General features: G+C 32.1%; 2 protein-coding genes across 2 annotated transcripts; one reads left to right on the top strand and one right to left on the bottom strand.

Moving 5' to 3' along the window:
- The first annotated feature begins 1,294 nt into the window (after window positions 1-1,294).
- Window positions 1,295-12,120, top strand: LOC148620691 (uncharacterized). The gene is made up of 8 exons (XM_088574388.1): window positions 1,295-1,443; window positions 3,515-3,646; window positions 3,891-4,009; window positions 5,049-5,150; window positions 6,181-6,303; window positions 8,094-8,132; window positions 10,953-11,009; window positions 11,410-12,120. Exons 1-8 carry the CDS (start codon window positions 1,347-1,349, stop codon window positions 11,644-11,646), a joined length of 906 nt encoding a protein of 301 aa, XP_088430514.1. The 5' UTR covers window positions 1,295-1,346; the 3' UTR covers window positions 11,647-12,120.
- On the bottom strand, window positions 12,119-14,425 carry LOC148620690 (H/ACA ribonucleoprotein complex subunit 2-like protein). The gene is made up of 4 exons (XM_088574389.1): window positions 14,210-14,425; window positions 13,497-13,566; window positions 12,910-13,015; window positions 12,119-12,441 (listed from the first exon to the last, which is right to left on the bottom strand). The coding sequence occupies exons 1-4, from the start codon at window positions 14,406-14,408 to the stop codon at window positions 12,316-12,318; spliced, it is 501 nt and encodes a 166-aa protein (XP_088430515.1). The 5' UTR covers window positions 14,409-14,425; the 3' UTR covers window positions 12,119-12,315.
- Window positions 14,426-14,461: the final 36 nt, after the last annotated feature.

Here is a 14,461-nt window from a genome sequence, read left to right as displayed (position 1 = left end):
GCTGTAAATAATCTGCCGTGAAATCAAAGACAGACATGAGTTACCTAAAAATTCCAAAAAAGGTAACAGCACTGTTATCCTTAAAAAAGTATGATAAGTATTTTGACATTGAGGTTGTATATTGTATAGTAAACAACAAAGAAGATACAATCTGATTTATTTACATGTAAAACAATACAGAACTAATTAAACAGTGAAGTCTGCATTAAATGAGCAAAAAAAAAACCCATTTAGATCAGTTCAAGGTCAAAAGGTCACCAACCATAGTGAGTGGCACATTGTCTTAAGGTTGTTACTTAAATACTTAAAAAAAAATCAGTTTCCATATAACAACTTGAGAAGCAGGATTAATGATTGGAGCTGTATGAAACTAATACCAAAGTTTCTTACCACAGAAGAAAGGTTGAATTGATTTTTGAGGTCACGAACCCACCCAATAGATTATGGAAAAGGGATAACAAAAAAGCATTTTAATAAAATCTGGTATAATTGGATATTTCTCAACTACGATATATTGGGTAGTATTCAAAACTGGTTACTCCAAATTGTAAAACTTGTTCCCAACTTGTTTATTTATTGAAGACTTCTTTTACTCGTGTAAATTGCCATACTGTGGCAGCCATTGGTTGAATGGTCTTAGGAAATCCCTTTGAATAAAGTTCAACTGATCTTATCCAGTAATGTTAATTTAGTGAAAATTATTAGGTAAATGGAAATGGGATTTGTATTTTTAGGAATTATCAATATTGATTATCCAGTATTTCACAGTAATCAATTTAGAACATTCACAAATATCAATGACTGGCTACATGCAGTTATGATTTAAAGAATTACCTATCTTCCTACTTCAAAAGTTGTCATTATCATGAAGTTGTCCAAACTCTTTACAAGTTATTGCCATTGATGTTATGGCCTCACATTGATAGGAAGAAACATTTACTGGTAATTGGTGTACAGGGAATACAAGTAAAACTATTTTAACAAAATAACTGCTCTTAACAGGAGTAGATGCCCTTAAGACAGACATTTTTTGCTGTTTCCCTTCTCATAAAATCTGTAATTGATAAAGTCAGTGACTTTTCTAGGGTTCTGTCAGTCTAGGTTTTTTTCTGCTAGTTTTTTTTTGTGTGAACAAGACTTACTATCCAATGTTCTCTGTAATTTAAATTGTGACTTTTTTAATTTGTTTGTGAATAGTATATACCATGAAGCAAGAAAAAGTTGATCAAATATCACCTTTCCCGAAGTCGGAATATATCCATTATCTTACCGACTTTGTAAAAGTTTATACAGTTTCCAGTACTTCCGGTGACGAAATTTCTTATTTTGTGAAATTTTTCTGACATATGGCACCTGTAGATCCAGGAACTGTTTATTTGTTTATGGTCGGCATTGTTGTCGTATCCATATTGTTGATATCAATATTTTGCAAGGGCAACAAAGGTATTTTCACACGAACCTTCAGTTTAATTTATTAGATATCACTATACAGGTAACAGGGTTTTAGCTAGGATTTTAAGGGCTTTAGACGCGTTTGCGTAAAACACGAACGACATATTATGGGAGGCAGAATTTTGTAAATAGTCAATAGTATCATAAACTAAAGACATAAACATGCTTAATATATTTATTTTAAGTTTACAGATACAGACATAACAATAAATATAAAATAAATGTTACAACAAAATAACTGTTATTTTCTATAAGAAAACGTGTGTTAAATAATCAAATAAAATAGTTACAATTAGAAAAAATAGATTTCTTTGCATCATGACTAAGCTTTGATACATTCAGTATAAAAATAATCACTATTTGAGAAAAGCTACTATTATGGTATGAGAAAATCCTAATGTCCTTTGCCAAACACCACACTTGAAACGCTCTCTTCAACCTAAAACTCCTAAAATCAGAAGGATGGAGACAGATCTTTAGAAGAGAATTGACTGATGAAATCTTGAGCCTTTCCCTAAGAAAGGTCATGATCACATTGTACCCACTAAATCCCCTCTCTCAGTCACCAGATGATAAAGCAGAAACTAGACAGATTGAAAGTTGGCATAGTCAAATGTAGCTGCGAAATCGTAGCTCTTGATCTTTTGTAATGTAATCTATCTTAAAATGTAAGAAAATACAAAAAATAGTTCGAGCTATGTTTCGCAGCTAAGTCAAATGTAGAATTTTGAACTCTGTAAGCAACTCTGTAAGCAGTTGCTGTGTGATGTTTTACTGTTGGATGGTAATTTTTTTGTAACCTTTGACCCCAGATCATGAGTTGAGTTCAAGTTCGTAGTCATTGTGATTTCGTTTCCAGAAGAAAAGAGATTCATGAAGGGTTTGTTTTTATGGAAGTAAATATGGGTTTCATTAAAGATCGAAATCCTTTAACACGACTTATTCTTAAAATAATTATTTATCAGTTATATTTTAAACGTACTTAAAATCAGAAATGTCTCGAGTCAACTCGAAGCTTTTCTTGGAGGTCGAAAACGACAGGCTGAAGACGAGTGAGAACCCTGGTATTATATTTTGTGCTCCTAATGATCAAAAGGTTGATAAATTGTTGTTATTTTAAAGGATTATTAATGATGCACATATCAGGGATGTCATGTTAATAACAATAGAATGTCTTTCACACCTGGTTGACCATGTAATTACCAAGGGTGGGGTCACAAACTTTTCAGAGCATAAGGCCAGGTGAAATTATGTAACTTTTGATTAACAGTTATATTTAAGGTGACAAAAATATATCTATAGTATTTTTTGAATGGAATTTTTTATACACTTTTCAAATTTTAAGTGACGAAAACGATCTGAAATATTTTCATCATTTACAAAATCCTTTTGTAAATGGCGAAAATGACGAGCGCTAGCTAAATCACTGCTATATCAGTCTTCCCTGCTCACCTGTGAAATGTTTAACATAGGGTACACAGCATAATATCATTACTCAGCCATTTCATTAGAAAATAACATAAACTCAAAAAAGAACAAGAAGAAATAACAGTCACATATTAAATAATTTAATTAAAGGTATGCTTAAAGTTACAGAAACTTATACTGTACATTGTCATGGCCAGTAAAATACGAGTTCACTATTTTGTATTTAGAGCAGGCTATATGATTATTAATGTACATGTATCCTGTAAAATTTGTGTTCAGTATCAGGGGCTTCATTCTATGAGAGGAGAAGCCTGTATCTTCAATTTGCAAATCATTTCAATGTTTTGCAGTGAAGGATTTAGTGTAGCTACATGTACATGTAGTTTATCAGACAACTTAAAAAGATATCTGTTTTGAATGTATTTTGTAAACAAGTAATGGGTTAGAGTTGAAAATATGAGTAAGGCCAGCATTAACAGTACTGGTTTTAGCATTTACAAATTTTCTACATTTGATATTGATAGAAGTATTGCTTTGAAAGTAAATCGAGATTTTTATATACATAATAACATAATTTTATGAAATGTTTTAGGCTTTTGAAAATAAATGTTTTCATTTTATATTCATAATACAGAGAAGAAAGATGAAGGAGCCATTGCAAGACATAACATTGCAGAGAGGCAGCCTGCAGATAATGTGCCTAGAGGTGCTCGACAGAGAGTTCGGCCTAGAGGACGGCGGATGAATATAAGAGGAGATGACTCAGGTTAGTATTATTTCAAATTTTGTTTCTCTAGTATTCAAATACTATTAATTAAAAAGAATTATTGAGATTTTGTCATTGTATAAGAAATTTGAAATGCACAAAATTTCCTATTTAAAAAAATTGACCATATGGTTTCTGTGGTGGGGAGGGTGTACCCGGTATGTTTTAGTGAGCTTTGCTTACAGATTATTAAGCACTGCTCTGTGTTATTTATTAAATGGAATTTACATTATTCTTTTGACAGAAGGAGAAGGTAGTGAAGAAGAAGATATGTTTGGAAATACAGGGAAAGAAGGAGGTAAAATTGGTGCCAAAAAGCAGAAAAAATTACAGGAAAAGGCAGAAAAGAAAGCAGCAAGATTGGTAAATTATGTATAAACTTATGTTACTTAAATATACAGGGGCAACTCTTTCACTGTATTTGTGTATAATGATGTTTTGGGGCTAGTGGCAGCCTGCTCTGTGGTATGATGGTTTTCTTGTCATTCATTGAAAACCAATGGGTGACCTTGGGCTGACATTTTCATCCCGTTGGGGTTGTTGTCTCTTTAACATATACACCATACCTATTCTCGTTATTTTTTAAATAAATGTACACATCTTCTTGACTTACATTTGTCTGCAGATCATGGATGATCTATTTCAGTAAAATAATGAAAGAATTGAAGAATTATAGCAATTAATTATTTATCAGTTCATTAATAATCAGATTTTGTCTGCAGCAAAGCTGCCAAAGCTAACAGTATTGTGAAATTTGCTGAAAATTCTGTTTGTTTTGACTAATTTTTCATTAGATGATTGTTTTGTGTATTGAAGAAGAATATTATCATGAAACGTGTGTAAAAATATTTCCTACTTTCTATTTGAGCTAAAAAATATTTACTGTGGTGGTATTATGATATTTTGCTGTTGTTGTCTGCATTGCGATCATTGGTGTCTAGCGTCCATAGGCAATTTGGTTTTCAGACAGTAACTTGACTATGGGTAAATGGATTCTTTAAAATTGAACATCAAAGAACCTGAAAGTGTCATACCACCAAAAAATTGAACAATTAATTAATGAGGGTCAAAAACAAGTATTTTCATTATTTCCAGATAGTAAGTTAAGTACAAATGAATTGATCTCTTTGAAATTGTAATGAAAGGTGTTATACTCTGATAGGAAGGCTGGGATTGTTTTTATGGGTTGTTATGGAAACCATGCAGGAAATAGGGACCACAAAGGACTACTTCAATAAAAAATTTAATCACTATCAAAATTCAGAGCTGTACCAAGCTTAAATGGTGTGCCCATACTATTTATAGTTTGACCTTGATGGTCCAACTGTGCCCAAAGCATTTTATTCTTTAATAGATGGATAATTTTCAGACTCTTCACTATATTGGTTGTTTTCCTTTTTAGGCTGAAGAACAAGAAAGAGAAGAAAAGAAGAAGAGAGAAGCAATATTAGAGAAACAAAGACAGAAAGAAGAAGCTATCCAGAAAGCACAAGAGGAAGAAGAAGTCAGTTAAGATAAATGAAACTTAAAAACTTTGCTACCGAAATGTTGTTTCTTTTTGAAAATCACTTTGACAGTTGTTTTTTTTTATACATGCCTTTAGTCATGCATAAGATATACCATTGTCTGTTCAACCATACATTGTTCATAAGAAAAAACTTTAAGGGGTTTCGATAATTTTTGACACAGATCTCGTTTTCATAGAACAAAGCAGTTTTTTTCAGATTTTTTTTTGTTTCGAAGTTATGAGGTTTGTAATGATTGAAATGGTAAGAAGATAGTTATGTCATGCGCTTAAATGCAGGTGTTTTTTTTCCTTTTGAAATTTTTCAGCCCGTGTCACCAGTGCATTATATAAAAAAATGTACAGGTAGTTAATTAGTTGTTGAATTTAAACAAAATTACAATCTATATGTTTTTAGTATAAAAGAAATAAAGTTTTATTCATACAAACCAAGTTTTTAGTTCCTTTACAGGAAAGAAATTAAGTATCAAGACAGTAGTGAATGTGAAGATATTTAAAGAACAGTAAATTATTTAGTTCATATGCCATGGAAAGGAAAGAAGTCAAATTTGAATATAATCTTATTTTGAAGTTCAATTTATGACATTGAACCTTAGAACACAGAATTTCAATTTAAGATGTGCAGTTGGTTGAAGAATATGTTACTATTATAGTATGTTAAAGTGATATGAAATGTTAAAATATGTTTTTTGTTAATTAAGATTTTTTTCTTTCTCGTTTTTGAATTGATCTTTTAAGTAAAACACTTATGTACAATAAAAAAAACCACTGGTTTATTCATTCCTTTGCAATATCCAAGAGAAAATGCTATTTATTATGATTTTTTTTCAAAAGGAATTTCTTACTGGATTGAAGAAATTCAAACAATGTTGATTTCAATTGATAAAAGCTATTCCGTCCCATCTCTAGTGATGTAATGAGTCTGAATGTTTGTTTCAAAATAAACCAAATAATGAACAGTGATTTTTTTCCCAAGTCAACTGTTTATAAGAATCTTATTTCTTTACAGGCCAGACAGGAACAGTTGAGAAAAGAAGAGGAGGAGAAAAGAGAACATGAAGAATATCTGAAGTTAAAGGAAGCTTTTAGTGTGGAGGAAGAAGGAGAGGAAGAACTAGCACCTGATCTCAGTGTATATTTACATATTTACATTTTATGCTACATTGACAAATTAAATAGTTCCTATTTTCAGAGTTATCTCCCATTTACAAGAGCCTATGAAAATTTTTTTTAAAAATATCAGGCAAAATCCATTTTGATATTTTCATATGTATTACTATCATAATCAAAAGAACTAAACATCTTTGCTTGTATAGATATACTGTATTTTCTGGACTACAAGTTGACGAAAAAAACAGATAAGTCAAGGGTCAGACATGTGCATTTATATCATAGGTATCAGCAGAGATCCGAGTTGAGCGGTTTGTTTTCAACAGCATAATATTCCAGCGATGTTACTAAGTATAATATTTCTGATTTATATTAATAATTGTGTTTTTGTTAAAGTGTACTTTGTCTGCAAGTTCAATTATTTTTATTGAATGGCGTGTCAATGGCTCTGAAGCCTTAGGTCATCAGGTGTATGAAATTGTAAACATGTCAAACTTGGGCACCCATGTGTGAAATAAACGGGAAATTAATTTGACGAATTGGTCAAAATTACGAGCAATAATTAATAAACAATATTACCTGGTATTAAGAAATACAATGAAAAATAATTGTTACCTGCAAATTTGGTTGCAATTAGCCATTTAGATAACACATTAACTAATTATAATTTGAGCCACATGCAAATGTATTACCACATAATGTAAATGGGTATAAATTTGCATATTAAAGGACTGATAACTCCAGAACACTTAATAATGTCTTTCCAGTTAAAAAGAGTTTTGATAACGTATCTTCTACAGTTTGTTCATATGTTTTAACATCATCCTTTTCAGTCATAAAGGATAGTGGCAATGACAAATAATATTTGAATTCAATCGGCAGTTTGACTGTTTGAGTGACGGCTATTGTTGATTGCTGTTTACCAAAAATTTCGAATTAAAGCAATCAAAAGTGAACTAAACAAATGTAATGAAATGCATTGTAGATGAACATTTTTTCTTGAAAAATCCTTATATAAGTCAAAGTAGATGATAAGTAGAGGCTGGCACATTGCTGAACAAAATATTGACTTATAGTCCGGAAAATATGGTATAAAGAAATCCTTAGCAGAAGAATGAGATTTGTCCATATAAGATTGCCCTGTGTTGAAAAGAGGATATAACTCTGCAAATAGGAGATAAATCATGCAGACTGAACATAGGGATGTCTGTATGTCTTTATATGTTTACTGCCTGTTGAAGTAAAACTTGAAAAATTGTATCTAAATTTGAGGTAAAATAGTGATGAAAGTGGGTATACTTGTACAACACTGATATGGTGTACTTGTAAATGGCTCTCAATAGAAAGTATTGAGTAAGGCATTTGTGTTGTATGGACTCATTTTCTTACTTCCTGTTTGGGAAAGAAATGGTATAGTACATGTATGTATATTGCAGCATTTTGCCTAATGACTTATCACCATAGATGGTTTAGTGGTACTTGCATATAATGCATTAAAACCAAGTAATGTTTATAAAGCCACTGTATAACTCTTATGGAGGGACTATACCCAGATCTAGAACTAGAAGCTTGGACCAGTATTCATGATTAAAATACACCAGGATAAGAATCAGTTATATTACATAAGCTTTAAAAAGGTAACAATGAAATTCAGGAATAAGGAAAGAATTTCAGGATTAATCCTAGTTTCCCATTTAAAATAATCAATTAGTTACTCTTAGTTCAATTTGAATTTCTTAAAAGAAAAAAAAAAGGTTAAATCTGAAAGTATACATTGTATTTGGATTCATAATGGTTTTGTTTCAATTTCAGTCTCAGTCACTACTGCAAGAATTCATTGATTACATTAAGGTAAGAATGAATGCATTTGAAAAAAAAACGTGTACATATACAATTAAACCTGTGCAAAGTTAACCCAGAATAAACCAAAAAGCTGTCTACACCAAAACACTTTTTGAAATCCCTTCATATCAGTGTTAAGGTATTTCAAACTGGGTAATCTGAATGCACGTAAATCAAACAAATTCTAGTCCAAAAGAATCACTGATTTGCCAATGTCAAGTAAAGGAGTTGAGGGTATTTAAGAACTAAGTTAACCATCACCTCTCCAGTCCAGAATTCATCTTCATTGTATGTCAGGGGTTGCATTGGGTTTCGCCAATGTCGCAATTGTGATTTTTTATTTTATCTGGCGACAAAAATAGCCAGTTCAAGCAGTTGGCAATTTTCTTGGCACCTAGGTTTTGTATATTAAAATTGACAGGAAGTCAGTCAGCAATGGATATTCTCTCTAATTAAACAATTGTGTTGACACCAGGTCAGAGTTAATTGACCATGACCAATTTACAACTGAAGGCAATTAAAGGTAGTTAGACCAGGCGACTGTGACTTACAATATCTTCATGGGAGGTGTCAATCAAATGTAAATATATTATTGAGCCAATCAAAACTCTTATCATCTGGTCAAAGGTAAACACAATAAAGGCCATGTGCACGTGGCTACATACAGGCTTCACAGCCCTGTTTAACCATGTAATACATTCAGAAACAGACTTACCTAATAACAGAATAAATTAAATCCAATTGAAAATGATTATCCCATCAGGAAGTGTCTCAAGACACTTAGAAATGAAAGAATTGATAACAGAAAATGGATGACATTTGTTTACACTTTTGCCATGTGACTTTTTTGGTGGGAAAATCGGTAAACAAATAGAATGGAGATTCCCAAAATCTAATTAAAGAAATGCTATTCAGATATCAAGATAATTAAACAGGGACACAATTAATGGCCCATGGTACAAAATGTAGTTTGCTAGAAATTTTATCACTTGAAAAAAAGAATCAAGTTTGTTAAAAATGTATAAAAAAAAGTGATATTAAAAGATAAATTACACCATTAAGGACAAAGGTGAACAAAAGTGTTTTAAAATCAGGAATTATATGAGAATAGTATTAGAAAGTCCTTGATAGAAGTAAAATACCTGTTTCTGGAGTAGTACTTTATTATTTTATGCATATGAAAGTGACAGACGAGCTAAAAACCTGCTTTGTACATGCATCAAGAGTGAATCATGTATGTCATGAATGGAGAGGGTTTTTTGATAATTCATCAGTGGACTTAATATTGTCATATTTTTTAAATAAGTATAATTTTTTTGGCACCCTTTGGCACTAATTTCTGAAAATTGGCGACAAAAAGTGGCAGCTGGCGATTTTTCTGGTGACAGAATTTTGGGAGCCAGAGCAGCCCTGTATGTCAGTCTAAAAAAAAAAACTATATGGTGTTCATTTTCAACATGTTGAGTGGATTTATTTTTGTCAGGTTTCTTCTATTGGATTTGCTGAATTTAAAGATAGATTTTTGTATGTGTCCTCCTGTTCACAAGTTATAGAACTAAACAAACCCTGGTTTCAGAATAATGAAACTTTTAATTCTGTGAATAGGCAATAGTCCTACCATGTGATTAAACACAGTTGTTCATTCCTTGTGTTTCATCTTGTATATACTTCTATACAATGCATAATCAACCTGATGTGTGTTTTTGCAGGGTACTCATACACTTATCCCAAGTTGGTTTTCCATGTTTTTTTCAAAAGATCTTAAAATATCAGGATTTTTGAAACAGGTGGAAGTGATTGTTTTGCTTGTTTGATTATCTATGGAAGATTTGAATAGGAAGGTCTGCAACGACATTGTCAAGCATGGTGTATTTGTTGTTTTCTTGAATTTAGGCATTGCTTTTACTTATTTATACCCCCACCTTCTATGAATTAAGTTAGTGGATATATAGAAATCACCCAGCCTGTCTATAGATTTATCTTGTTAGCACAAATCATCCCTCATCAATTAATGGATTGTGATAAAATTTTATGGAAAGATTAAGCTTCATATGTAGATGTGTATAACAAAAGGGAGGTGCTATCCAATTGAAATATTTAGTTCTTCAAACTAGCATTAGGTTCAACTCTTCCTTAACCACTCAAGGCTTTGATAATTTTTCATTAGAAGGGATGGATCATATGTTGATGTGTGTGAAAACTATGATTATATGAATATATGCAAAGGGAAATGATCCAGCTATACAGATTTTCATGTTAAAACTTGCAAGAGCAACTCATCCTAAATCATTGATTGGATTTCAACAAAATTTCACCTTATTTGGTTAGGTTTCATATGTCAATGTGCATGAATGAAGATAATTGAGGTTACGTCAATGCTGTCCTGCTAGTCTGGAAGGAGAGCAACAGACCACTAAGCCTTGGCTAGTGAAAGAGTAATCAAGGGAACCAAGGTTATAGCGGTAATCAAAAGAATGTAATCCAGGGACAAAGACCAGACATGGAAAACAGACATACACAACAAAGAACATAGTGACTGAAATCATACATACAAAGTAACAAAAGTAAATGTGCAACTCGGACTCCACTAAAAACTGGGAGCATGGACCAGGTGCACCGGAAGGGTAAGCGTCCTCTGCTTTTCTAGAAACTTGGTGAAAATTGGTCAATGCAAGAGGAGATTATCCAATTTGAGTTGAACATGATTGAAGTCCATGTAAAGCCAAGTTATTCTTTTTTGTGAGATTTCACACAATATTTCTAGCTATCACTTTTAATTTACTATTTTTTCAAAGCATTTCAAAATGTTTTTTTTCTATTATTTTGTAGGAGATGAAAGTGATTATGTTAGAGGACTTAGCTTCACACTTTAAAATAAAGACCCAGGTATGCTATTTTATATTTAAGATTTTTTTCCTGCAAATATGACCATGTAGATAAATTAGCATGAAATCAGACTTTACCTGAGAAGTTAATTATGAGTAATTTATGTTTAAACATAAGGAAACATTTTAGCTGGCACTTGAAGGGTATTTTCATCAGTATATCTACTTAATGAAGAGTGGAGTTCTTCATTAACAGTGGTTTGTTTTGTGCCAACTCTCAATTAAATTTGAAATAGAAAAAATAACATCTTTTACAGGGTTACAGAGTATACTAATCTTAGTAGTCTTGTAATAAAATATGGTTCCTTATCCAGTGAAAAATTCTGGTAACTAAATGAACTTAGTGTTATGGTTTGATGTTACTGTATTTGGCGAAATGATAAAATTTCTGTTAATTGTAGGATGCCATCCAACGAGTACAAGAACTGCAAGAAGAAGGAAGACTAACTGGAGTCGTAGATGACAGAGGAAAATTCATATACATAACAATGGAGGAACTTGAATCTGTAGCAAAATATATCAAACAGCATGGACGTGTTTCTATCACAGAGCTGGCAGAATCCAGTAACAGACTCATTAATCTGAACCCAGACAATAGTGCATCACAAATCAAACTCATGTCTGAAGTCTCTGGTTGAGGGAGTGTATTCGTATTTATTTTTCTTTGTAAATGAAGGGATGAAGTATGATCATCATTTTTAAGTGCTGTGCTTCAATGAAAATTGGCAAACTGTTGAAATAAAGAAGGTGACATTGCTTGTTTAGAGAATGTGCTTATAATATAATTAATATATATATTTATTATTTGTGCTAAATTACGGGAAACAGTGATATGATTACAATTTTTGAAGTGTTGTGCTTCCATCAAAATTGGTGAGCAGATAAAATGAACAAGTTGACATTGCTTGTTAGCCTGTCCTTTCTTCAGTTGAAATAAGGTTATTTGCTAGTACTGTGACTAAATTGTTGTCAAATTCATCTTTTTAGCATGACTGACAATGGAAAAAACTTTACAAAGTACTTGGTCACTTAAAATGAGCTACATTGTATTGCATCAGAATTTTAACGTAATAGACTACTTTTCTATTTCACCAAATAAAACTCAAAATGTATCAGTATTATTCTTGTATTTACAAATTTACACAAATGTATGAACTGATGTCCAACTCCAATTGCTGTACATTGCAGTTGACTAGCCACTAGTTAAAAAATCCTTGTATAATTCATTATTTATGAACACATAAAATCAGAATTGTCTGGCCAGCATCAATAGTTTGATTAGTCCCTACTTCTACAAAGATTTATGTTCATATTGGTAATGGCAAAGATTTCACTTGTTCATGACATTCATCATACAAGTCTCTATATTCATCATTAGCCTTTATCATGACCATACAGGTCTGTCGATTAGATCCGCAAGCTGTGCCCAAATCCTGTCAATGGAAAGGAAAGATAAGCACCCATTTATACAAAATATCAAGTTTACTTGGTAGATTTCAAGTATATATTGTTTGCAAAGTGAAACCTGTCCAAACCAAACCCTGAATGAATTGGAAACCTGTCCAAACCAGATTCCTTCTTAAGTCTCAATACATTCAGAACTGTATAAACTGAACAAAACCTTTACTTCCAAAGAGGTTTAATTAAGACAGGTTTCACTGCCTTAATACTGGTAATTTCTAAGAAGACTTCCTTTATTAAATTTTGTTTATGGTTAAAAAACAAGAACTGCTTTTTTTGTGCAGGCAATTATATGTTTTGAAGAGTATTTCTTACACCAATCCCTGCACTGAGAGATTTAAAATAAGTAAAATAACTACCATTAGGGGTGAAATTGCAGTAAAACAATGTTTAAGTTGAACTGTTTCTGTGAATTATTTCTTAAATTTACACATACTTACCTCTTTTGATGGTGTATAACAATATGGAATTCCCTCTTCTTCACAAACCAATGGCATGTGACAAATGACATCCACAGGACTCACATCACCAGCCAAGACCACAATCCTGAAACAACACTATACAATAATTATGGGAACACATGGAAGTTACAAAGAGAAAAAAAACACTAAAGACTGTCTTCCATATCAGTAAAAGTAGAAGCAGCTATGATGTTATACAATGATTTCTCCCTCAAGCGAAGGGTCAAATATTTGAAAGGCTTTCACCAGTGAATAATTATTTTTACATTAAGCCAATAAATTCATTAACAGGTTGTCAATAGTGCATTAACTCATCTTAGTTGAAGATTAGGTAAGTTACGTCTTATATAAACCTAGATTGGGCCGTACAGACTAGATTAACTGACATCTACATCTTACTTCATTGTACAAGTATGTATTAGGCGAACTGTTACTCTAATGTTTGACTTCTTGGAAATATGTCCTGTTTGATAGTTTAATTACACTATACATTATTTTCTCCATAAAAAGTTCAGTGTATTTAAACAACTGCTTATCACTCTTTGAAAGGTTGTTAAAACGCTTACCCTTTTTCTCCTTTTCTAATAAACTTCTGTACCTCCCTCACACCTTTTCTTAACTGTTTCTGTTTGGATGCTGAAAAATAAAGCAAGGTTCATGATACATGTGCTTGAATTCAGAAGAAAGGTGAACAGTTCACTTTGACTTCTCTTTGACCCACTGGCACTGCTAATGAAAATCCAAGTCGAAAACAGGATTTCACATTCTTCAGCTACTGAATTCTCAAGAATGTATCATTACAGTCAATGCAAAACTTGTGTGCAAGATAAAAATGTATACTTTTACTTATTTGATTAACAGATTATGTATAAAAAGTAAGCCAGAAATAATACACATATGGAATTCATATTACAATTCACTCCCTACAAGGCTACAGACTACAATATATACAAGATATCTTATTTTAGTTTTGGGTTCTGTGGATACCTACCTTAAGCAGCTTCATCACAAAGACTCAGAATATCAATGTGTTCTGAAAAGTAATGATAATAGTCTGTGTATAACCATATCAGTGCCATAACAAGAAATTTTGAAAAAGGGGTCTCTGGTATGTTCAAAGGGGCGCACATCCAATTTTAGCTGTTTTTTTCTGATAATTTGAAATATTTTAAGCAAAATGAGGGTGCACTTGCTCTCATGGCATCTCCTCTTCCTACAGCCATGCAAATGATTATAATATAGTTCTTCGGTCTGTTTTGAATGGTTTGTTGTAGTTTACCTTTCTTCACTGCTTTATACAATTTCTTGGAAAGTTTCCTAGGTGCAAGTGGCTGTGAAATAGGACTAAGAAATTGTATTTTCTGTTGCCAAACTTCTTTATTGTCATTGGCATCAGTAGTATCGTCTAAATCGCCTTCTGATTTTCGTTTTTCTTTCTTTGATTTGCCCATTTTTAGCTTTCCCCACGTGTAGATCATATGGGTCAGGGAAAGGTTTTGTAGAATGGAAACAACGTTGTGTTGAGCCCATA

The sequence above is a fragment of the Perna viridis genome, chromosome 3 (genome assembly GCF_037379345.1).
Source record: "Perna viridis isolate PV_CMFRI_1.1 ecotype Kerala chromosome 3, ASM3737934v1, whole genome shotgun sequence".
Lineage (NCBI taxonomy): Eukaryota > Metazoa > Mollusca > Bivalvia > Mytilida > Mytilidae > Perna > Perna viridis.
Note: the sequence above shows the minus strand (reverse complement) of the source record. Positions and strands in the feature narration are given on the sequence as shown.